Source organism: Psittacula echo, assembly GCF_963264785.1.
Source record: "Psittacula echo genome assembly, chromosome: 12".
Lineage (NCBI taxonomy): Eukaryota > Metazoa > Chordata > Aves > Psittaciformes > Psittacidae > Psittacula > Psittacula echo.
The window spans coordinates 6,326,833-6,351,459 of record NC_137747.1 but is presented as its reverse complement, the minus strand read 5'-3'; the positions used below and the strand labels follow the sequence as shown (position 1 = coordinate 6,351,459).

The 24,627-nt window shown below is 44.4% G+C and overlaps 2 protein-coding genes across 3 annotated transcripts in view; both read left to right on the top strand.

Annotated features, from left to right (window-relative positions):
• CHD6 (chromodomain helicase DNA binding protein 6) overlaps positions 1-2,774 on the top strand; it is a gene marked incomplete at its 3' end in the record, with an annotated part of 40,456 nt that extends 37,682 nt beyond the window's left edge. The window contains exon 37 of the mRNA XM_080627929.1: positions 1,884-2,774. Within this exon, the coding sequence (XP_080484055.1) occupies positions 1,884-2,774 (891 nt within the window). The remainder of the gene's footprint in view (positions 1-1,883) is intronic.
• Positions 2,775-7,333: 4,559 nt separating this feature from the next.
• RBL1 (RB transcriptional corepressor like 1) lies at positions 7,334-23,926 on the top strand (the record flags this gene model as incomplete). 2 transcript variants are annotated; one of them, XM_080627780.1, is made up of 22 exons in its annotated part: positions 7,334-7,471; positions 7,616-7,749; positions 8,698-8,898; positions 9,581-9,645; positions 9,739-9,867; positions 9,969-10,129; positions 10,870-10,919; positions 12,479-12,665; positions 13,333-13,499; positions 14,225-14,337; positions 14,894-14,997; positions 15,549-15,686; positions 16,155-16,319; positions 16,500-16,635; positions 17,117-17,383; positions 18,162-18,340; positions 19,942-20,118; positions 20,734-20,805; positions 20,988-21,072; positions 22,744-22,910; positions 23,336-23,500; positions 23,756-23,926. In XM_080627780.1, the coding sequence occupies 22 exons, from the start codon at positions 7,334-7,336 to the stop codon at positions 23,924-23,926; spliced, it is 3,171 nt and encodes a 1,056-aa protein (XP_080483906.1). The 2 variants fall into 2 exon arrangements, with proteins under 2 accessions (XP_080483906.1, XP_080483907.1); XM_080627781.1 differs by lacking the exon at positions 7,334-7,471 and having other exon boundaries at positions 7,697-7,749; positions 18,216-18,340.
• Positions 23,927-24,627: the final 701 nt, after the last annotated feature.

Sequence of the window (24,627 nt, the reverse complement as noted above, 5' to 3'; positions counted from 1 at the left end):
CTTTCCCCTCCCCATCCCCACAACCTTTCTCCAGTGAGGAGCTGGGAGCTGGGAGGGGAGAGCTGCAGGGCCGGCAGCACCGGGACCACTCGCATGGCAGAGAGGGAGGTTGGGCACTTGCCACAGCTCAGCAGCGTGGCCAGAGGATGGAGGAGAGCAGGGGTTCAGTGCCCTGTGAACGGGGCTCAGCACCACAGGGTGACTGTCCAGAAAGGCTCGGGATGCTTAGCAATAGCAGGGGCAATAGGAATGCCCCAGGAGCAGTAATGCGCCTTGGGTGCTGGATGTCAGGGAGTGGACAAAACACATCTGCATGGGTCAAATTTTCAAAACTACCCTCAGCAAAGGCTTTTCACCAGCTCCTGGAAACTGCCTGTGCAGCCCTGGGCCTGAGCACCAGGCCTGAAGGCATTGGCAGGGAGAGGGGCAGGATGGAGATGAGCCTCACCGCGTTCATTCACGCTGTTTATCACACCAGTCCCTGCCCCAGTGTGTGGCAGAGGAGGAAGGGGAGAGCTGTCCCCTCCGGCACATGGCTGTTGCTGGATCTCCCTTCCCCACCCTGTGGGCTGGCCTTACCCAGACTGTGCCCTGTGGCGCCTCTCGCCTGTTCCCTGGTTTTGTGGCTGCCGTGGTTTGTGTGATGCCTTTGCAGGGGGATGGAAGGGGAATCAATTGGCTTCAGAGGTTGGTACTGCTCTCAAAATCGCTTTTAATTAGCTCTGGAGATTTGGCGTGGTCTGTCCCACTCCCCAGGGAACAGCTCCACGTCCAGGCAGCCAGACCTGTGTGAGCTGACAGCTCTTCCTCACCTTCATTCGCAGGGAATGGTCTGTTTGCCGACAGGAATAGCTGTGTGCCTGGCCACTGCCCTGGGCACCTGCTGCATGCCCGTGAGCATTCGCACCCCTGAGCCCCATCAGCACTTTGCTTCTGGCGAGTGCAGTGTGCATCCATCCCAGCACATGCATGCAGAGGGACATCTGGCTGCTCCGGGTGCTTGGGCAGGCGGGAGCATGGGGTTGGCTGCCCCATGGAGCCCAGGCACAGTGACGGCCCCATGCTGGTTCTCCCATGTGCCAGTGGGAGCAGAGCAGAAGATTCTCCCTCTTCGGGCAGTAGATGTGCAGCCTGCAGGGTCGTCCAGTTCAAGGCTCTGCACTGCAGGTGTCAATGGGAACTACTTTCCCTACCTAAATCTATTATTGGAAATGGCTCAAAGAGCGGCAGTGTTGAAACTCAAGGGAGCCACAAAGGGAAATGCCTAAATGTGTGTGATAAGAATGCTGAAAATGGAGTTTTAAGCTGCTCTGTGTTACTGGACAGTCTCGCCTGGTTGTGGCTGCTGGGTTTTGTTGCTGTATCTGAATGCTCAGAATAACCTTCCTGGTGTCTCAGCCAAGCTCTGTCTGGGACCTCCTCAGACAGCATGACCCCTCTCTGCGAGTCATCCCATGCAGCTTTGCTGTCCTGCAGAGCGTTGAAAATTTGGCCCTTCACATCTAAAAGACACAATTATTCACCTGTTGCTGAAGCCCTGATTAAAGCTGGGAAGGGAGCTTAGCTGCCACGGCACTTTTCGTGCTGTGAGCAGCCGATGCTGAGGGCTCGGGTGAAAATACAGGGCACAAATGTGCTTCCTCCTTTCCTCCCTGTGCACTTTAACGCTGCAGTATCACACCAGGGCAGAGTGAGGGTGTTTTGCAGCATTTGCAGCATCCCTTGGGGAAAAGTTGTGTGTGCCTCTCAAATTCCATGTCATGTAGGCAAATACTTCTGTGCTGACACCATCTGAGGTGCAGACGCAAGCACAGAGGAGCCAGGCTTCCTTTGATGCCGTAATAACCATCAGGTCTTTTCTGTTGTGTGTGTTTCGTTCTCAGGGCTACTTGCCGGAAAGCAAGTTCAATCGCATCCTGACCGAGCCCGTGCTCCGGGACACGGGGCCCCGCCGCAGGGGGAGAAGGCCCCGAAGCGACCTCATTAAAGGCCCTGGCGTTGTAGCAGATTCTTCCTCTGGAATGGGACCATTGTTCATGAACGGACTGATTGCTGGGATGGATCTGGTAGGACTTCAGAACATGAGAAACATGCAAGGGATCCCCCTGACTGGGCTGGTTGGGTTTCCTGCTGGATTTGCAGCGGTGCCTGCCGGCGAGGACGTGAAAAGCACCCTGAGTATGTTGCCCATGATGCTGCCGGGCATGGCTACCGTGCCCCAGATGTTTGGCGTTGGAGGACTCCTCAACCCCCCCATGACAACTACTTGTACTGCGACTGCTCCGACTTCGTTAACAAGCACAACGAAAAGTGGTACAGCCAATGCAGAGAAAGCTTCTGAGGATAAACCGAGTAGCCAGGATGTGAAAAAAGAAACTCTCTCAGAAGAGAAGCCTGGTCCTAGTTCGTTTTCTAATCAGACAGAATCTGCAATAACTACCAGTAGTCCTGTAGCTTTTAACCCGTTCCTTATCCCAGGGATGTCTCCTGGACTGATCTATCCCTCGATGTTTCTTTCCCCTGGCATCGGCATGGCGCTGCCCGGCATACAGCAGACCAGGCACTCGGAGGCAGCCAACCTGGAAAGCCAGAAGCGGAAGAGAAAGAAAGTGAAAGGGGAGTCGGCAAACCCAGAGCCAGAGACTGTCCCACTGCCGGAGAATGAAGCTGCGAACAGTCAAAACTGTACGGAGCAGACACCACCATCCTCGGCAGAGAAGGAGCAGGAGGGACCAGCGGAGCCGGAGCGCGAAGCGGCTCGCGATCCCAATTAGAACTTTTTGTTTCTCAATGAAAAAAAACACAAAAAGATTGTGGCTTGTGAGTTTCTTATCCCATAAACTCTTTGTTACTTACCCTCCCGCCCCGCCTTCATAAACCTGTGTTTCCATGAGTAATATTATCTACCTAATTCCCTGTCAGAAAAAAAGAAACCTCTGGTGACATACTACATGTTAATAGTTGCAGGGTCTTGCCACTTTATTAGATAAACAGTGTTGTCTAGCTAGTATGGGAGGCACTGAATTCTCATTCTGTTTTTCCAGTCGCTCATCCCAGCCGACGATAGCAAATCCAGTACTCGGTCACACACAGCCCCCCCCCCCCCCCAAATTGCTCACTCCTTTGAGAAGAAAAAGCAGCAAAAGAAAAGTCTTTACCTCTTGATCTACACGCAGACAAGGGTATTTCTGTCTACAGCGACACTGAACGAAAAAGCCTGTATTTGGGGGTAAAAAGCACAGCTATAGTAAGTGCTAATGTGTATTTTTTTGATTTAAAGTATTTCCCTATTTTATCATGGTTACTAGAATAGTAGTATAGACAGAAGTATATAACTAATGATTGAAAATGCATATATTCATTTCTTTGAAAGGAAAAAAAAGCATAACTGGTAGTGATCTAATTTCTTTATCATGCCCCCACCTCAAAGGTTTGGAGACAAACTGCAGCGAGTGAAAATAACGACCTAGACATTCTTTTATACTTCTTAAAACCAAAGTTTGGTTTTGCATTAAGTGGAGTTTAGTTGCCCTTTCCTCGAGAGCTCCAAGAACTTTTCAGCTTGAGCTGGAAAGGTTTTGCACATCTTGCATGACTTTATTGGGATTACTGTAACTGTAACTACCGGTTTCTTCATCGTTCTGCTCGTCTTCAGTTCTCCTCTATGGCGTTAGTTCTCATCTATGGCATTAGAAGTGCTGTAAAAGTGGTTTTTTTCCAGCCGTGAACAGGCCACACTGATTTTAATGCTCGTATATGAACATTATGTATACATTGGTGGAGGCTTTTTGAGTTTTTTTCCCACTCCTTACCCCAGAAGCAACATCCCTTCAGCAGACGAGGAGCGGGCTGTAGCCAGCTTTCCTCTGTGGGGAGTCCTCTAAGGACCGTCGAGACTTCCATAGCTCGAGTTTCTTCTTTTCTAGCATTAGACTGTGAAGAGATGACCTTGGCTTCTTCTTTCCATTCCATTTGCTGTTGAACAGTATTTCCAAGTCCCCCCACCTCCACTGGCAAATGATTATGTCTGCATTTTAAACGGACAGGTTTTAATGCCGTCAGCCCCCCACAGCTCTGGGTACTGAGACTCTGCCACAAGCAACTTCTCCTTCCCCTTCACTCCTCATGTAATTCTTCTTTCACTTGTGCTTGTTCCTATTTGCAGCTCATGGTTTGAGACTTGAAACAAAGCCGCAGTGGTGCAGCGTGAGATGAAAGGCAGGCTGGTGAGGGAGTTGGGAGCGTGCTAGTAATCGGTTCCACACTTGGTTGTCACAATTTACTGTATTTTTTACTTATTTTCTGTTACAGTTTTGCTAATTTATCAGATGGTCCAAATGTTTTGACATAACTATTTCAGTTTGCATTATTTATTTATGATGCTTTTTGTCATTGTCTTTTATACATTTGGGATTATAAATTATGTACATGTTAAAATTAGCATCTCAAAGAAGTCTGTTACCCATGGTCTAAAAAGCATTTGGTTTCTATTTTCATGGAATTTATTCCCAGTTTTCTGGATTGGATGATTTTCTTTTAAGTATGTAACCAATCATAATGCAACCCCCCACACCCCCCCGATAATTAAATGTGTTCTATTTAATAACATCCTTGTAGCATAGATACTGTATCACTGTCGACAGATTTCTTAGAAATGCTGCTATCTCTATTTAACTAACATTTTGTTCAGTTTTGCCTCCAGTGGAAGCAGAAAGGGTTTTTTCAGCTGTTAAATCCAAAATCAATATAATTTATTTATGTAAAAAAAAAATAATCACAATTGATATATTTTTGAACCTTTTAAGTACTAACTTTCTTTTTATTCAGTAGAAGAACATGTACTTGCCCTAAATCCTTAAAATACAAATGCTATAAAACTTCATATATCTTCAAAGCCTTACTGTGAATGGATACACCAATCTCTTCAGAGTCCATTTCTTGTTACGGGATGGTTTTCCCAGGGTTACATGCATTAAGGAACAGGGTTTAAAGTGACATTTATTTAATTAGCCAGCATGCTCTATACCTTGTTCTTCCTTATCAGACATGTATGCTACGTCTCTGGGTGTTCAGGCTTCTCTTTGACTGCTGCTTTGTGACCCTTTCGCAACCTGATATACTCTGTGGATTATTTAGACTGTAAGGCGTAAGTGGCTTCTTCTTTTCCATCATTTCCAAAACCAAATGCCAAATCCTCACTGGTTTTCATGGCTACTCACACAAAACATAACATCCTTCACCAAATGTGCTAACAAAATAAACTGTGCTCTTGAACATGGATAAAAAGAGAAAAAAAACAAGATTTAAAAGTCAGATTTTTATTTTTTTAATTTAGTGTCTAGATGATGCTTATCTTTCAGACTTGGCAGAGCCTTGCTACAGATGTATATAATCTTTTTTCCAGCAAATATATGTGAATGTTTAATTCACCTGACTCAGTGATAAACGTGACTTGCCTTTTTCTCAGCACGAATCCATTGAGCAGCTGTTGAACCCAGTGGAATTCTTCCGTTCTCTTGCACCTGAGAAGTGCATTGCTCCAGGGAAGGGCTGCTCGCAGCTGGCTCACGGCTTTCCCTGCCATGGAATGAGGTTATACAGGGATAATCCCCTTCTGCAGCCAGCGGCAATCACTCACCCAGCACTGGGGGGGTTAACTCGATGTGTGTGGGGTCAGTCACTGCCCCCCATGGGCTGTATGACCAATGGAGCAGCACAAACTCCACTGCGGAGCACAGCTGCTCCGCTGACCTGCTTCATCTGGATGATGGGCAGAGGACCTGGGACCAGGCATGAGACTCCCCGTACCAGTTAGTCCTGGCACTTAGTGGCACCTCACAGCAGAAGAGGTGCTCAGTTCCTCTATGCCTTGTAAAATCCTAAGAGGTGCCAAATAAACGCTTGTCATAAGCAAGGATCTCGTGCTCTAGAAGAGTAGGTGTTAATTCAGGTGTTGAGATGAATAAATGCATGCACAGGAAAAGCTGTAAGGTCCAGGAAAAAAGGCACAGAGGGAAAAACAAGGGCCTTTGCTTGCTCCTCCTGCCCTTGCCTGAATACCTTGTTCTGGCATTTTGCTGCTGCGTTTATTGGGAGGGAGGAGCAGGAAAGTACCAGCAGAACAGACATCTTGGATGGGGACAGAGGAGGCAAAACGATGCCGTGAACTCTCCAGTTCCTCAGTCTCCCTTTAAATTGACTGCAGCCTTCCACCCCGGCATCAGGAATGCAGAATATTTGCTCAATGGATCTGCAGCCCCAGGTACAGAGGAGCAGTTGTGCTGGTGTTGACGTGCTCTGTCTCATCAGAGGAGTGTGTTACCCACCTTCCAGCAGGAGGTGAGTGGACCTGGTGATGGAGGATGGGCACGGCGGGCACAGCTTGCTCTGGGTTTTGTTTTGCAGGATACAGGCGCCTTTAACATGAGGGACTAAAACATCCTGGAGCTGCTCATCTCTGCACTCCTGTCTCTGATTTTCATCTCAGGACACAGGCAAGTATCATCCCACGTTTAGACAGAATCTGTCATTCTCTTTATGGACACCGATCTTTAATGGAGGAGCAGGTGCACAAAAGCAAAGCTCAGGTCCCTCCAAGGAACGCTTATCTTTGCTCCTGAAGAAATAACTATGCTGGGGCTTGCTCTGCCATGTTTCTGCCCCACAACCTTCCAACAGCTCAGAGAAGGTGGAACACCCGCAGCAGCAGCAGCACCTGACCCAAAGGGAGCCATCAGATAGTGGCTGAAGTGTCCTCTAAGACAAGTTGGATGGGGCTTGGAGCAAGCTGCTCTAGTGCAAGGTGTCCCTGCCCGTGGCAGGGGTTGGAACCGGATGAGCTTTAAGGTCCCCTCCACCACAAACCAGGCTGTGGTTCTGTGATCAGGTTGGAACCATCTCCTCTGCCTGTGCTGTGGGCCCTGGGTCTCACAGCCTCTTCGAGGGGGTGCAGGAGCTGCCCTGGCCCGTGGGGACGGTACCCACACACACTCCGGGCACAACCTCGGCGCTCTCGAAGCGCTCCCGCCATCAGTGTGAACGCCCTTAGGCTGGGCCTGATGCCGTGAGATCCGCCCTTCGCGATGCCTCGGAGCGTGCTCCCGGCCGGATCCAATACAACCGTGACCGACGGGCGAGCTCAGCACCGCAGAGCTCCCCCCGCGCCACCGGCGACATCCCGCGACAGGTAACACCCCACGACAGACAACACCCCGCTGCAGGCGAGGCCCCGCCCCTCTCCCCAAGCCCCGCCCCTCTCCCCTCACGGCGGAAGCCGCCGCTCCCTTCCGGCGAAGCCGTTTTGGCGCGCGAGCCGGGCAGGGCTGTGCCCACCATGTCCCGCCCGGAGCCGCAGCCCGTCGAGCCCGGCGCCGCCATCGAGCGGCTCTGCCAGGAGCTCAACCTGGACGCAGCCAGCGCCGCCGAGGCCCTGCGCGACTTCACGGCGCTGCGGGGCACCTACAGCCTAGAGGTGAGGGCGAGCTGGCCGGGCAGCGGGGCCGCGTCCTGTCAGGGTGTGGGGCGGGCGGGGCGGTGGCGCCGGGTCCTGTCAGGGGCGGGGCGCGGCCCGGCCCCCTCCCGCACCTCCCCGCATCGCGCTGTCCGTGTCCCGCAGGGCGAGCCGCTGCACTGGCTGGCCTGTGCCCTCTACGTCGCCTGCCGCAAGAGCCGGGTGCCCACCGTGGGGAGCGGCCTGATGGAGGGGAACGCCGTGTCGCTGACCAGGATCCTGCGCTCCGCCAGGCTCAGGTGAGCCCGCCCCGCTTGCTAAGGGCGCTCCGGGCAGTGAACGGCCGACATTAGATACTAGGAAGGAATTCTGCCCTGTGAGGGTGCTGAGGCGCTGGCACAGGGTGCCCGGAGAAGCTGTGGCTGCCCCATCCCTGGCAGTGTTCAAGGCCAGATTGGACACAGGGGCTTGGAGCAAGCTGCTTTAGTGGAAGGTGTCCCTGCCCGTGGCAGCAATTGGAGCTGGATGAGCTTTAAGGTCCCTTCAACCCAAAGCAATCTGGAATTCTGTGATAAATTTCCCACCAGCTCAGGAACCCGCTGCTGTTTTCACAGCCCCGGGCACTGCGGAACGCGTGTCCTGAGGTAGCAGTGTAAAAGCAATAAATCTGCTTGTTGGAAATGGAAACAAGATGCAAATCCTTGACTTTCAACTTCAGGCCTTTGAAGAACCAGCCGTGTCAGCCCAGCAGTTGTTCCACCCACGTCAATTATTTATTTTCCTTTTTGTAGTTAATTGAAGCACAAACAGGACCTGGCTGTCCCATTAGCGATCCACATAAGAGTTGAGTTGCCAGCGTACACCTACAGCTAATGGGTTTTGTGTAGGTAGCAGGCATGAACCCGTGTTTGTGGTTTGACTGCTTCCCCCTCGGCACACTTGAAGCCGCCTTTCCCTTCCAGCCCTTCTATACCTGACATGGCTGTGCTTGCAGCCTTCAAATGCAATCAGTGATTCCATGCCTGTGCTTTGAAGAGTCAGGGAAAAAAAACACAATAGGAGGTGACAAACTTACAATATATACAGCTTAGGAGACTATCCAAATAAACAGTAAACCTATATGTTAATCAGATTAGTTGTTAAGGAGCAAATATATTGCATTTTGGCCTTTTTTTTTTTCCTTTAACTAGAATAAAGGAAATGAGGTAAAGCTCAAAATAAAGCAGACTTTCCATCTTTCTTTTAAGTCTAATTCAGTTTTTTAGCAAAATGAAGAAGTGGATGGACATGTCAAATCTACCACAGGAATTCCGAGAGCGAGTGGAGAGGCTGGAGAGGAATTTTGAAGTGTCAACTGTGATTTTCAAAAAGTTTGAACCAATATTTTTGGATGTATTTCAAAACCCTTACGAAGAAACTTCAAAACCACAGCGAAGCAGGAAACAGAGGTATTTTTGAGGTTTCGTGTGACTTTTCTTTTTAAAGGGCTATACTTAATATGAAAATCTGGAGAGAGACTTTTTACAAGGGCCTTGTAGGGACAGAACAAGGGGAATGGCTTTAAACTGAAAGAGGGTTGATTGAGATGAGCTCTTAGGCAGAAGCTGTTCCCTTTGAGAGTGCTGAGGCGCTGGCACAGGGTGCCTGGAGAAGCTGTGGCTGCCCCATCCCTGGCAGTGTTCAAGGCCAGGCTGGACGGGGCTTGGAGCCACCTGCTCTAGTGGAAGATGTCCCTGCTCGTGGTTGAGCTTTAAGGTCCCTTCAGCCCAAACCAGTCTGGGATTCTATGATTGTGCTTTAAAAAGTGATGTAAAGTTCCAAAGCAGCCGTGGGAGGGCTCTGTTAGAAGTGTGACAGCAGCAAAATGATGTGTTCGGGGCACAGGACAGAGGCAGCCGTTAGCTCAGGAAGGGGCCAGAAGGTTGGGGATGCAAAACGCTCCGTGGAGCGAGGTGGGAGACTCAGTCAGTGGAAGCTGCAATAAGGACATGTAGCTTAGGTTGTGTTGCACCTGATGCAAAGTGAAGATAAAGACAGCAGCTGTGTTTTTTGAGCAAGGAAATGGAATGAAATTCTTACTGTAAAACAGGCTCTGAAGACTGACTTCTCCCCACTCTTCTTCCTTGACAGGCGGATGCCCTGCAATGTTAAAGATCTCTTCAACTTCTGCTGGACTCTCTTTGTGTATACCAAGGGTAGGGCTTGCTTTTCTTAGCTGCATGGTTTGTACACCTTCTGAGTTATGAACTGCTCTTGTGTTGCTTGACGTGATGTGCTGTCTCTTAAAGGTAATTTCCGTATGATTGGAGATGATTTAGTAAATTCCTATCATTTGCTTCTGTGCTGCTTGGACCTGATTTTTGCAAATGCCCTTTCGTGTCCAAATAGAAGAGATTTGCTAAACCCATCGTTCAAAGGTATAGTGGGGACAGATAATTTAAAATCAAATATGCTTTGTTCTCTTAGTGCTTTTCAAATGAAGTTAAAGGGAGTCTTTCTTCACCCTCCTTTTTCTCAGGTTTACCAGCGGGCTTCCGCATGACAGAGATCAAAGCCTCTGAAGATCCTCCTTGCATCATTGGTACACTCTGTGAGCTGCATGATGGGCTTTTAGTAGAAGCAAAAGGAATAAAGGAACACTACTTTAAGCCATACATTTCAAAACTGTTTGATAGGAAGGTACATCTCAGTAGTTTTAAGAATGCACTGTGGTGCTCAGATGCTCAAAACCGTTTAACTCCTATGGGTCCTGTAGGAAAATGTACTAATAGGCAAGTGGACTCGGGCTGGGCTAGGTTTTCTTTGCATGTATTTTAGCAGAAACAGAATTTACTCTTAATGATGTGTGCCATAAAGTTCTCTGTGTTTTGCCTTTTTCTGTCAGCAGAGAATCTTTGATTTCCTTTCTTGGCAGTGGGAAACTGACTTGTGGTCAATAATGATTTGTTCAGGCAAAAATATAATCTCATTGTGAAATGGTTGCATGGAACAACTGCCACGATACTGTGGGTCCTACTGCTTGCGTTCAGCAAAATGCTTTGGCAGGAAGAGGTTGAGGTTGCAGGTGGACAGTTTGTTCTCTCTGGTTTTGGTCCTGACAGTTTTTTCCAAGCTCTGGGGGAGTTTCAGTGCAGTTACTCATCAGGGCAGTCCTGAACCTGCCAATGGAGCAGATGATAAAGGCAGAACTGTTTGTGAACAGTGAGGTTATCAAGAGCTTGGTTAGAACTGGGCTTTGTCCTCATCTGTTTGTCTTCCTAATGGTATTGTAGTCCTTTGGGCTAGGCAAAAAAAAAAAAGGTCCAGTGATGCTCCTAAGTTGTATTTTCTATTTGGCTAAAACCATCATGCCCTCACACTGTGAGAGCTGGAACAGTTTTGATTTCATTATGTAAAATATTTCTGCTTTTTATTCTTAGATTTTAAAAGGAGAATGTCTGTTGGACTTTTGCAATTTCACAGAAAATAGGTAAGTTACAGCTTATGTTCTGAATCTTGAGGTAGATTTAGATTAGATATTAGGAGGATATTCTTCACTGTGATGGTGCTGAGGTGCTGGCACAGGTTGTCCACAGAAGCTGTGGCTGCCCCATCCCTGGCAGTGTTCAAGGCCAGGTTGGAAAGGGCTTGGAGCAACCTGCTCTAGTGGAAGGTGTCCCTGCCCATGGCAGGGGGTTGGAACTGGATGAGCTTTGAGGTCCCTTCCAACCCAAACCAGTCTGGGATTTCTGGAATACAGGTTTTCCTGTTCCTTTACCTTAGTGTAACTAATAGTTTTTAATTATTTGACAGTCAAAGCTGGCTGAAACTATTTCTGCACCTGACATGCATCAAATGTCAGCTACAGAGTTTCTTCCTTAGTGTCAGGTTTTACGGTGCTTGCCTTTATTTTCTGGCAGGTGTAACCTTTGAGTAATCTAATGCAAATCAAAACTTTGCCTCTGAAGTTCATGGATATGTTTCTATACACACCTCAAATATTGTACCTAAGTAGGGAAGTCTTTAGATTCCTCTGTCAGTCTCCAGTTGCATGTATAAATCTGTGAATGTGACTAAAGTACTCAAAAGAAAAGGAAGCAACAATCGCAAAACCACAAAAAAGAGGTGGAGCGTTTCTGTGATGAGTGTAATTGTGTCAGAAACATAGCAGCCTTCCAGTATCTGAAGGGGGCCTACAAGGATGCTGGGGATGGACTCTTCATCAGGGACTGTAGTGACAGGACAAGGGGTAACGGGTTCAAACTTAAACAGGGGAAGCTTAGATTGGATATAAGGAAGAAATTCTTTACTGTGAGGGCGGTGAGGCACTGGAATGGGTTGCCCAGGGAGGTTGTGAGTGCTCCATCCTTGGCGGTGTTCAAGGCCAGGTTGGATGAGGCCTTGGGTGGCATGGTTTAGTGTGAGGTGTCCCTGCCCATGGCAGGGGGGTTGGAACTGGATGATCTTAAGGTCCTTTCCAACCCTAACTATTCTATGATTCTATGGTTCTGAAAACTAATTTAAATGCAAAATATGAACAACAGCTGCTTTTTCTGGATCCCTTAAATGTGGTGCATTTTTTTCCTTCTTTTCCAAAAATACCCAGTAAGTTGTTTTTTCAAGGTGAGTGCTGGTTTGCTTTGAGAATTTTGAGTGAAGACTCAATTATTTTAACAATGTAGGTAACACTCAAATGTAGATATAAAGTGGTTTTGCTGTGATCTGTTTGAAGCAGTGAAACTTTCAGTATTTCTACTTAAAAAGCAATAGTATTACTTCAATAATACTGTGATGTGGAAGCATATGAGTAGTCCCTGTTCTTTCCTAAGTAGCTTGATGTCTAAAGGAAGCATGGAAGCCTCTCTTTTTCTTTGTCCAGACTTGGTTTGCATGCAGTTTGCTTGGGGTAATGAAGTTCTGTTGTTCACTGCTGCTGAAAGCATTAAGTGCTTTGAACACGTTGGTTTCAGTTTTGTGCCTTGTCTCCACTGGCACCTTTTTATTTTCAACAGTTTAAGCTTTGATGTAAACCTTGGATTTCTCTTTCAGCAAAGCCCTGAATAAAGAGTATGAGGAGTATGTTCTGACAGTGGGTGACTTCGACGAGAGGGTTTTCCTCGGTGCTGATGCTGAAGAAGAAATTGGCACGCCTCGAAAATTCCCTGTAGATATACCAGTAGGGAAGACAGCAGCAAGAGCTCATGTGGAGAGTCATCTCCAGCAGCATTTTGAAAAGGTGATTTGTTTAACCTGTTGATCTCACTGGAAGTACTCTTTCTAGTATTTTTACCCTGTACGCTATTTGAATCTTTGAGAGGCTTTGGATTTCTCATTCCTGAGAGGAAGATGATGAATGCTATTCGCAGGCTTCAGTGGATGCTGTCCTGTTGCGATGGAATGATGATGCTGCTTTCCTGTGAAATTTAGTAAATAACTATTCCTTAAACAGGATCAGAGAATCATAGAACAGTTTGTGTTGGAAGGGACCTTAAACCTCATCCATTTCCAATCCCGTGCCACAGGCAGGGACACCTTCCACTAGAGCAGGTTGCTCCAAGCCCCATCCAACTTGGCTTTGAACACTGCCAGGGATGGGGCAGCCACAGCTTCTCTGGCAGCCTGTGCCTTTGTGGAATTTACAGGCTTTAAGATTTAAAGTCTCATTTTCTTATATTTTACTTAAAAAAAGCCAGACAAAACCCCTCTGAGTTAATTTCAGTCTGCCAGAAGATTTGGGATTTTTTCTATTTATGGAGTCCTGGGAAAACTTGACCTAATTTTGAGTCAGTTTTGAGGTCAGTTTTGATGGCAACCTTCAGGTAGCATACTAGTGAGATGCTCATTGGAAAGGTTTTTGAAACAGTTCTGTTGACAGATTTTTAGTTATTATTTTTCTGTGACAGAAAAGGTCATTTGCACCTTCAACTCCCCTGACTGGAAGAAGATACCTACGAGAAAAGGAAGCTGTCATCACCCCTGTTGCTTCAGCAACACAAAGCGTGAGCCGGTTGCAGAGCATTGTGGCTGGATTGAAAAATGCACCGAGTGAACAACTCATAGCTATTTTTGAGTAAGTACATCCACTGCAGCCGCTCTCATGCAAGGGGAAACTTATCTTTTACTCCTGTGACTGCTTTCTTGCTCAAATTTGGCTTTTGTGTGATGCAGAACATTTTTGTCTGTGTTTCTGTAATATTTCTTGTTGAGCAGTCTTCTGTTTTATAGATGATCTCATCTTCTGGAGGAGAGCTGAACACAGCCCCCCCATCCAGTTTGTTACCATTAATGCATTAGTGTACCTTCAGCTTTTGCTAATGTTAATTTAGCTGCTTGCTTGAAAGCCAAATGCTTTTTTGCTTGCTTAAATTTAAACCAAGTATAGCTCAATTAAAAGATATGGTAACTGTTGGCAGAGGTTTTGGTGGAGGAAGGTAATGTTAGTTAGCAAGCCTTTAAGTCTGTCCCTTAAAGAGTTGGGATATATGTGCTTGCCTGTTGTAGCATCCCTCTTACTACCTTGCTCCTAGCAGATATATCTTTTTCTCCTGAGCTCTTGCTTTCTCCTGCATTTGTTCCAAAGTCTACATAGCTTCTCAACCCTATGAGGAAAGGACAAAAGGAAGCAATATTCCTGTATGTTTTATGTTTTCCTCTGTTCTCCGTAGGAGAGCTCAGTGTAAGCAGCTTCGCTTTTTATTTGGGTGGTACTTTTTGCTGTTGTTGGGTTTTGAGGGTTGTTTGAAACTTGATGTTTGTTTATACAAACAAGCCTTTTCTCTTTGTGTTCTGCTGCAGGTCTTGTGCACGCAGCCCTATGGAAAGCATTATGAGCAGAGTGAAAGAAATAGGTGAGAAGTTCTGCTGCAGCTACACTCAGTCAACAGATGAACAGCCAGGATCACATATAGGTATGGACATGAAATGCATTGGGATGTTTCTGAATATAAATCAGGGCAAATGCCATGCATACATGTACTATCACTAAAGTATGTAATAACAGCGGAGCTATTTTTAACCCAGAACATATCCAAACAGAAAACTGTTGCTGTCAAGCAGAACACTTGAAAGAATAAAAACTTATTACAGAGTAAATCCAAGGTTGAAGATCAGGATGGGATAACTAAAGGAGCACTGAAACTACAGCATCTCCTAAACACTGTAAACTTGCATTCTTCTTCGATTAGAACTTAAAGGGAATGGAACATGAATAGGAAAATTCTTACTGCAACTGTCTGCAAAGTTATGTCGCTAGAAATATTAAAATACGTAATCCTTCAAAACACTTCGAGAACTTCATGCTATTCTTGTCACCAGTGGATTTCTAACCATACTTTTTTGATTTGCAGTCTGTACACACACATGTGCACTATTTTCTTAGAGAAGGACAAATAGAAGGTCAGTTTAGTCTTAAGACTGCTTTTGCAAACAGTATTGGGCTTCATCTCTTTTGGTTTTAAATTTCAGATTTTGCTGTGAACAGATTAATGCTGGCAGAGATCTTGTACTATAAAATCTTGGAGACTATAATGGTGCAAGAAATACGAAGACTACATGGGAAAGATCTAACTGTAAGTGAAGAACTGGTAAAAGAGGAGAACACTTTTTTGTATAACCCTCTCTGGGAGGGTTTTCTTCAGATAGTTCCAGAACAGAGTAGCCTGCGGGAAAGCAATTTGTGTGTATTGTTGCTGTTATAAAAGGAGGAATATATGGGAGGTGCCTAAGTGTAGTTTTTATTGCTATTAAAAATGGTATAGTTCTGGCGTAACTGTCTTAGTTTGTATTGCCTTCTGGAATTGTGACTTTATGGAGAGAAAACTTGTATTCTTTCTACCTAATGTACTTATCATTAGATAGAAATGCTTTTGCTCTGCTTTGTGACTCACAATAAGGAGGCCAGATCATTTGCTTATAATATGAAAAATGTGATTATTTTGGCGCTGTTGGTCTATGTATAGTCTTTACCATTCTGAACTTCCCTGTAAAAAGAGGAGTTTGTGGAACATAGGAGAAAGAAGTAGCTCCTCTCCAGCAATAAGCTGTGTAGTATTAGTGCCACAAAACTCAAACTTCTATTTCCTGAACCTCAAATCACTGATATCTTCTGTAATCGCCTCAGGCTCTCTTGGAACAAGATGTCTTTCACCGCTCTCTCATGGCATGCTGCTTGGAGATCGTGCTTTTTGCATATAGCTCACCTCGGACCTTCCCCTGGATCATTGAAGTTCTTGACCTCAGGCCATTCTATTTCTATAAGGTAAATAAATACTGTCTTAGGACTGTAAAGATGGTGGTTTTCAGCTCTTTTTGTTGTGGGCTGCTTGTTTGAAAGGAAGGAAAGCTTAAATATTGGCGTATATCCTCCAGCCTAAGGGGATATACTTGCTTGTGTCCTCCTAGGTCTGCTGCACGTGCTGGGCAAGTGCTTCTGGTGCTTACTGCTTTTGTTTTGTACATGCTTAGCAATTTGAGACAGTGCCTTAAATAAACCCCTGGGAATGGGTTATTCTTCATTGATGAGATGTTTGCTGTCCACTTCCAACCCTTGGATTGCTTTTTGGGAAAGGGTTTAAAACCATCAGAAGAGGGTTGGGGAAGATTAAGATGTGAGGAGGAGGCTGGAGCATTCACTGAGGAGAAGTTTCAAACAGAATGCAGAAACAAATAAGGATCTGAGAGTGTTAAGCATGAACACTATGACTTTCATGTGTCTTATTACCATTAGGTAATTGAAGTTCTGATTCGGTCTGAGGAAGGACTTTCCAGGGACATGGTGAAGCACCTCAACAGCATTGAGGAACAAATTCTTGAGAGCCTTGCCTGGACTCGGGACTCAGCGCTCTGGAATGCCCTCCAGGCATCAGATAACAAGGTCCCAACCTGTGAAGAAGTATGTTACCTCTTTTCCTTTTATTCGGAAATTCATGCTCTTTTTCTTACTGTTGTTTTATACCGAGAGCTGTTCAAATGAGACAGTTGCTGCAGGAAAAACTTCTATGAATAGATTAGCACAAAGAACAGAAATCTATTTGTTGTCTTAACACTGACATCAACATTTTGTATTTCTCAGGTAATATTTCCCAGTAACTTTGAAGCAAGCAATGGAGGAAGCGGATTTGGGCATTTGCCTATGATGCCAGTATCTCCTATAATTCATCCTCGAGTAAAAGAGGTTCGGACAGATCTTGGTGGGAGTCTAAGACGGGGTATGTTCAAAGATACAATTTGAATGTGTGAATTTGAGGAGAGAAGGTTTAGACTTCTTTATAATTGCAAAAATCCATCTGGAATCTGAATTAAGCAATCAAAATTGTGAAGCCTCATCTCTGATCAAGGGAAAGCCTAACTGTATGTGTTCAGAGGAATAACACATGCAAATATTACTTATCTGCTAAGCAGACTGGATTAAGTGTCTGTAATCCTATGTGTTCCTCAGTTTCTTCTGCAAGTTAGCTTGGTTACTCTTGTCTTCCACATGGCACTTGATTGTGAAACTGAGCTGTCTGGGATGACCACAAAATAAAAGGAGACAGTTGAACTATAGGTCTTGTTCATATCACCCAGGAACAGTGAACTGGGCAGTCAATCACTAGAAGCATTTTGAAGGTTAACCTTTCCTCCTCCTGTGGAGAAGCATTCATATGAAACTGCTGCTCTTTTGTTTTGTGTTTCTCCTCTGTGTGCCAGACATGCAGCCATTGTCCCCAATATCTGTTCATGAGCGCTACAGTTCTCCCATGGCTGGAAGTGCAAAAAGAAGGCTCTTTGGAGATGACACCCCCAAAGAAATGCAGATGGAAAAGGTTTTAGCTGAAGGAACTAAGTTGACAATTGCTCCAGCATCAAGCATTGCTGCTGAAAATGTGTCAGCTTCTCCTGGCCAAACAGTGCTGACTATGACCACAGCCACAGTCCCAGGAAAAACAGGACAGAAGATCACCATCCCACTGCATGGTACGAGTTCTTCCCATTTGTCTTCTCTTCCGGATATTAGTTTAAGTGTAGATTAAGTGTTCTAATCTTTACTAGATTTAGTGTTCAAGGCCAGGTTGGATGGGGCTTTGAGTAACCTGGTCTTGTGGAAGGTGGCCCATGGCAGAGGGTTTGAACTAGACAGTCTTTAAGGTCCCTTCCAACCATAATGATTCTGTGATTCTGTATTTTGCTTGCTCTTAAGATCTGCTTTAGGCCAACCATGTATTTTGAACATGTATTGCTTTTTCTTTTTAAAAGAACATGTATCACTTTATCAAAAAAAAAAAAAAAAGCTCAAGCTCCTACTAACATCTCTTCCCATGGGGACTTCTGACACCTGACAAGCATCCTGAGGGTTCCTCCTTGTGAACAAAGCTGGGGAGTTCTTGCTTCTTCCTGTTACACCTCACACTATAGCATGTGCTTTCAGGTTTGCAGAATAATGCCAAAAAAAAGAAAGGGAATGCCTACCTCCCCTAAAAGAGTGCTAGAGAAATTGTCAGTTCTTGTCAACTTTGTACTTCTGGATAGTTTTAGAAATGATTGTTCACATTCATATTCTTCCTTTAGCCATTACCAGTAATGTAAGTTTTAATTATTTCTGAAGACTGTGAGGGGCAAAGAGTCGTTTTAGCTTCCAGTAGAGAAGGATGAGGTGTCTTTTGTACGAAGCGTTCGTGCAGGAATAAATGATTTGCAGTTTAACTCTGCAGCATGAGGACAGCAAATGGTTTATTTCTGGATGTATCATCTCCAGGTATTGCAAATGAAATGGGTGGGATCACATTGATACCCATTTTGATGAATTTAGGTCAGCCATGTAAGACAGAGGCACAAGCTCCCTGCCACCCTCAGGGGAACCAAGCACATGAAGTGCATCTGTCATCAGGAAACAAACCAAAGAGAACAGGATCCTTGGCACTGTTCTACAGAAAGGTAGGTGTCTTCATGAGGAAGTCACGCTTTGCTGTTGCTTGTGGCCGTGCTGAAATTTGCCTCCTTGTGCAGTTTTCATGACCTTTCAGTCTTCATGTACTTTTCCTTTGGCGTGAGCAGTTCTTAGATACCTGGAAGGAGAAGGGAAAAGATGTTGTCAAGTGTTACAGAGAATTCAGTTTTCCCCCTTCCCCTGCCCATGGCATGTTCCGTGGTTTGGGTTCTTTTTTTGTTGATTTAACAGCTTTTATAAATAATTACCTAAGAAATACCAGTAGTTTTTACTTCTCTTGTTTGTTTTTACTGACTCTCACACTTTAAAGGGGTAGACATATCAGAAATGAGATTATCCTCCTGTGTCTTGCTCATTCAAAACCGCGCTGTTTCAAATCCTGCATCTGGAGATTCTCATTTGCGGTTTTCTGAGGCCTCCCCAGTAGTGCTGATCCTGCTGGTATGTGGCCTCAGAAAGCAGTGATGAATTACACACTGTCCAGAAGTTTCTAGAAGGATTATGAAGCATTTAAGGGGGCAAGGTAAGAACTGGGTGTGCTTGAGAGAAACTTGTTTCTAGTTTCTGTCATTTCCAATGTGGAGTGTGTGAGGGCCCTTTGGAGGAGGCAGGGGTAACTGCCTAAATGCCTGCAAAGAATATACACCTACATTAATCTCTCAAAAATATTATAAACCCTATTTTTTGCTGTTATTCTCTTACTGGAGAAGGTATTTTTAGAGGTTTTCCCCCTTTTAGGGTATCTGTATTGTCACCCTAGAGAATTCTACTTTGAACAGTCTTTAAGGCAAATTTTAATACAGAAACTGGTTCCTGGAAACACTTGTAAGCCACATCCGGTGTCTGAACCATTGGTTCTTTAATGCTGATAGTGACATTCTCTGAGAATGGATTAAGAATTGATTAACTTTACTTTCAGCTGGGGAGTACTTCAGCTGTAGCCCTGTATTTTACCAGCCATGTGGTAGGCAACATAATCCTCTCAGAAGGAGAGCTAAAATCTTCATTTAAATTTGTCTTTAAATGTTGATCTCTTTACAGTGATCATCATATTCAAAATGATAGTTCTTCCCTACTTTCCTTTCTTGGTCCTGTTCAGTAGAGCAAGTGAAAAGGAAATGAACTCTTTCTGCTTTCCAACATAAAAATGTGCCTAATTTATATCCATGAAGCAAGAACTTCTGAAGTACATAGAAGAGGCTTATGTTGCACTTGACATTTATCTTGGGTTTTGAAACAGATCTTTGGTAATCTAAAGGGGAAGAAAAAATTCCATCATCATGCTAATCTAAGATTATACTTAATTAAAGTGTGTCCCTTCTTTGTGCTTGTTTGAAGCGTTCCATTAACAGTGAGTGAGGTGTAGGAACTATAATCAAAATGTTTTTAAGCAGGTTTCCTCTGAGCATTAGGGATCCAACATCTGAACAGAGGTGACACGTTAGTCTTTGAAGACATTGTCGTGGGCAATGGAGGGAAGTTTTGCAGAAATGACTATGCAAATATAGAACAGCTCTACTTTGAGGACATCACTTTTGCAGGCGAGGTTAAGCTGTTTTGGCTTCACTTGTTTCTGTGTGTCTTCCAGGTTTATCATCTGGCAAGTGTGCGCTTGCGTGACCTGTGCTTAAAACTGGATGTTTCCAATGACCTGCGCAGGAAGATATGGACGTGCTTTGAATTCACATTGGTCCACTGTGCTGATCTCATGAAGGACAGACATTTGGACCAGCTCCTCCTCTGTGCCTTTTACATCATGGCAAAGGTGACATGTTGTTTTAAGAAATTCAGGGTATTTTATGTCAATTGAAAATGTAATTTTTTTTCCCAGTTTACAGTTTTGATGGTTTTATTCATGTCAGATTGCTGGAGGGAAGAGAAAAATCCTTCCAAGAAGTGGATGAATCCTGCTGTATTCTTTACCTTGTCTTGCATAATCCTTAAAGTTCCCATCAACCAGCCAGTTCATTAAGAGAGGATTTTATTTTTCCTGAGCACTGGGCAACACAAGTGGTGTGTAGTCTCATTCCCCCATATTTGTGTTTTCTGTCCTGTTTGTCACCTTCATGATCTAGGTAGTCTGAACTAAAAAACCCATTACAGTTTATTACTTTATTTTTTAGTGTCACTATTGAAGTCAGAAAATGAATAATTCCTAAGCATCATAAGCAGCAAAAAGCTTTAAAAATAGTGGGTTTTTTTCATATTCTCCCCACCAGAACTAAGTTTCAAAGTTATGTATTTAAAGTAACCCTCAGGAAAACCTGTACAGGGTGTTTTGTACAGGAAACCTGTACAGGAAAACCTGTACTCAGTGAATTGAGTAGACTGAACCAAACTTGCTGCTGCACTTGCTGTTCAACAGACTCTTCTTTTCCAGGTCACCAAAGAAGAACGAACTTTTCAGGACATCATGAAGAGTTACAGAAATCAGCCCCAAGCAAACAGCCATGTAAGTAAATAGTATTGCCTTTCCTTTGTAGAAATCTCAGATGTGGCTTTTCAGATGATGCTGTTAAGGGAAAAGTCAAATCCCCTTCAGTGTTATATCCATTGTCATTCAGATGGATTTCACCTAATTTTCTGGTTTCATTGTTTTCCTTGACAAGAGTGTTTGTCCCTGATGTCCTGCAGGTTTATAGGAGTGTCTTGTTGAGAAATATTTCTGCTGATGGCCCGTTGGAGAACAATACAAACCAAGATGTGGAGATGACAGAAGGTAGGTACAGCAAAGTCATCTGCTGCTTCTAAAAGTGTACCTGTGCGCTTTTAAAGAACTGAACTGTCAATAAGGAGAAGTGAAGCAAGTTTTACAGTTTTAAATATATTAAAGAGAAACAAATGTATTGTTTGAAGAGAAACCATCTTGTCGGTAGCCCTCCTGTGTGTTAGGTACATAAAATACACTTCCTACTTGGAAAAAGAGTTTCATTTTGTTTCCTTAAGTTTGGTTGAAATGTTTGGTTGAAATGTTTCCCTCGTGTCAGTGACACTGCAGCTGTTCTTGAATCTAACTGCAAATAGATGATCTTTGAGGTCTTTTCCAACCCAAACCATTCCATGAGTCTTTTTGCACAGCAAATGGTTAATGGAGATTAAGAGCACCTGGAATATTATGACAGGGTTTTTTTTCTTAACCTCATCTATCCTGAAGGCTTAAACAGGGAGAACTTGTTCCAGAAAATAAAAACGGTGACTCTCTCAGACCACCATTTTCTTATATTCAGGTTTCTTTTAAACAGTTGATAGTTTCTTTGCTCTCAGTTAGAGGAGAAAAGGGACAAGAGCATTTGAGAAAAGCATGAAAATTGTGCCATGCTTGTTTGTAGTGATGTATCAGGAAACTGGGAGATCACAAGCCCGTGTGTGAGCCCATGAGCAGAGCAGATCTGCAGCCAGGACACGTGCCAAAATGTAGAAGACTCTTCCATACATTGCATACCCACTGTGGGTGGGATTCATCTGCTTGAACAAGTATTAGAATCATTTTTTAAATGCCTTTTGAGGGTTCCACTGCGGTCCAGGAAAGTGCTGAGCTCCTGTAGGTTCAGCCGCTCCACAGTTCTTGGATGTCATAGAGCATCTGAAGTGGCACTGGGCTCTGGTGCTTTGTCAAACAAAGGTACTTGGTTACAAAGTTCTTGAGCTGCTTTTCCTGCCAGTCTTTTTCTTCAGTTAATGGATTTGTGTCTCCTTCATCTAGTATTAACTCCCGCTCTTCTGACACCAGCTTACAGGAACATACTCTTGTGTTGTGACACAAGGCAGACACACTAAGGAGTTACACGTACGGGTATCAGCTGAAGCTTTTCATAACACACTGGTTGCAAGAGGCTTTATTCTGTGTTGTCCTTTTTTTGTTTGGCAGTAGAGTACAGAGGACTGAAGATAGAAGGTTGTATTTGGACTTAATTAGGGGAGAGGAAACGTTAACATGAATATACTTGCTGTGTGGCTGCAGCTTTTTCCACCAAACAGCTATTTCATAACACATCTGAACAAATGATGCCATGGCTTCCTTGCAACTGACCCAAGTTGAGCATGAATCTGTTCTTTGCCAACTGATCACAAAAAACTTTCACAGAAGTTAAAGCTGAGAGTTACCAGACTGCTTAAAAGTCAGTTTTGAGAGCAACAAATGGCTTTGTACCACTCTCCAGAATAAAAGTGGGAAAAGGGGCTGATTGTGCTACCAATTTTTGCTACAGCTCCTAATGTTCATAACCACATGTAGCACACCTTGCTCCTGTCTGAAGCACACCTCTAATTCACCACATTAACTAGTGAATTTATGGGTGAGTTCTTGTCAGTTAGGTAATGTAAATTTGAATGTGAAGCACCCAGTTTGCTGATGCTGTATCTGAAATCTGAAGCTCTCTCTTATTGTTAGACTTGTCTGTGAAAACTGGCAGTTCCTCAGGACGATCCGCAGAAGAGAGCTCCAGTGAGTTGGGAACAGAGGAGAGAGGAGATCTCATTAAGTTTTACAATGCAGTCTATGTAGAAAGAGTGAAATCATTTGCACTGAAGTACGATATCACAAACCAGGACCATGTAGTAAGTAAAGCATTTTGGAATTTTGCTCTGTCAAATGATCAGACACAGTAATTCCTGACAGCTAAACATGTCAGTCTTTTTCTCTGTTATTCACGTGGTGTGGTTATGAAAGTGTGGTATGAGGAGCTGCTTAAGCAGCATTTCAAGAGGACAAATGCAGGTGCAGCTTTGTTTACAACCTGCTGTCAGCTTCTTCATATTGATGCAATACACCTTTGCTCAAGTGCCTGTGTTGCATCTCTGTTAATGCATCTGGAAACCAAATTTGCTCTGTTGTTTGGTGGATGCTTGATCTGTTCTTTAACTGTTACAGGCTAAAATCTTCTAAAGAAGACCTGAAAGCTTATTAATCTTTCCTTCTGTGAAGTTACTGCTCTTAAATATCTTCAGATTCAGCTCCTATCCAGATTTGTCCTCTCTTGCAGATGGAAGCACCTCCTTTGTCTCCATTCCCCAGCATCAGGCAGCAGACAGTGTCTCCTCGCCGCATCTCTCAGCAGCACGCAGTTTATGTTTCACCCCACAAGAACGGTGCCTGCTTGACACCTCGATCTGCACTCCTGTATAAATTTAGTGGGAGCCCTTCCAAGGTAGAGAGCAAAAAGGTTGAAGAGTCAATCTAAGAGAGGGTTAATTAATCTCCTAGTTAGGATATGTTCTAACACAGTGATTTTCATTTAATGAGGCTCTCAGTTTGCAGTGAAAGGTAGAATTCTTTCTGTAGGATCCATCACTCAGTCAGCAAAGAGGTTCAGAAGAACTCTTTGTTCTCAGATAACTGAAAAGCAGAGTAAGTTTGAAATGGAGTTGTAGTAACTCATGTTTTTTTTTAATCCTGATTGCAGAGTTTGAAGGACATCAACAATATGATAAAACAAGGTGAACACAGGAGTAAGAAGCGAGCAATAACGATTGATAGTGACACTGAATCTCCTACGAAGCGACTCTGCCAGGAGAACGATGATGTCCTACTCAAACGTCTCCAAGATGTTGTCAGTGAAAGAGCAAATCACTAAACCTGGTTTTCTGCAGGATCTAAAAGCTATGGAGTCAGATACAGCTGTCATGCTATTTACTTCTTGCTTTTGTATACAGACTTCCACAGGATGCAAAAAGCAAGGGTTAAGTAGTGAATGCCAGACAATGGCAGGTGATGGTGATCTTCATTCCCAAAGGGCAGCTGTGCTCCAGGTTACTCTGAGCTGTTTTAGCAGAAGAATGAGGTGTAGAAAGCCATATTGGGATGTTCTCAAGCCTAATTTTGGAGTTTTGTGAGTTCTGAGTGTAACTCAGCTTCTAGGAATACCATTTTGTTTTGGTTTTTTTGAAATAAGAATGATAAGGAAGTGAGTGTTAAGTTTCCTCAAGCTTTTGGTATTTGAGGAAGAAACTTTGAAAGTGCCTTATTTTTAAATAATGTGGAATTTTATGCATTATTCTACTCTAGAGTAACTGGGGTGGAGAAAAATTGGTCATTTAGCCTCAGGAAGAGCTGAGCAGTGTTGAACTGTGTGATTTGTGCTGTGCTCCATCTCCTGCCGCAACTTCAGCAGAAGCGTATGTTGTGACATGGATGGGACAGCTTCTGCAATAACAAAGGCAGGAATTAGTACAAGTAGCAGTGACTTAGACTGGACACTGACATCTGGTAAAGCACTGTGATACGGTTTAATGAGCCTGAATTGCCTTTCTCTGGAGCCAGGGAAGGCTGCCATGG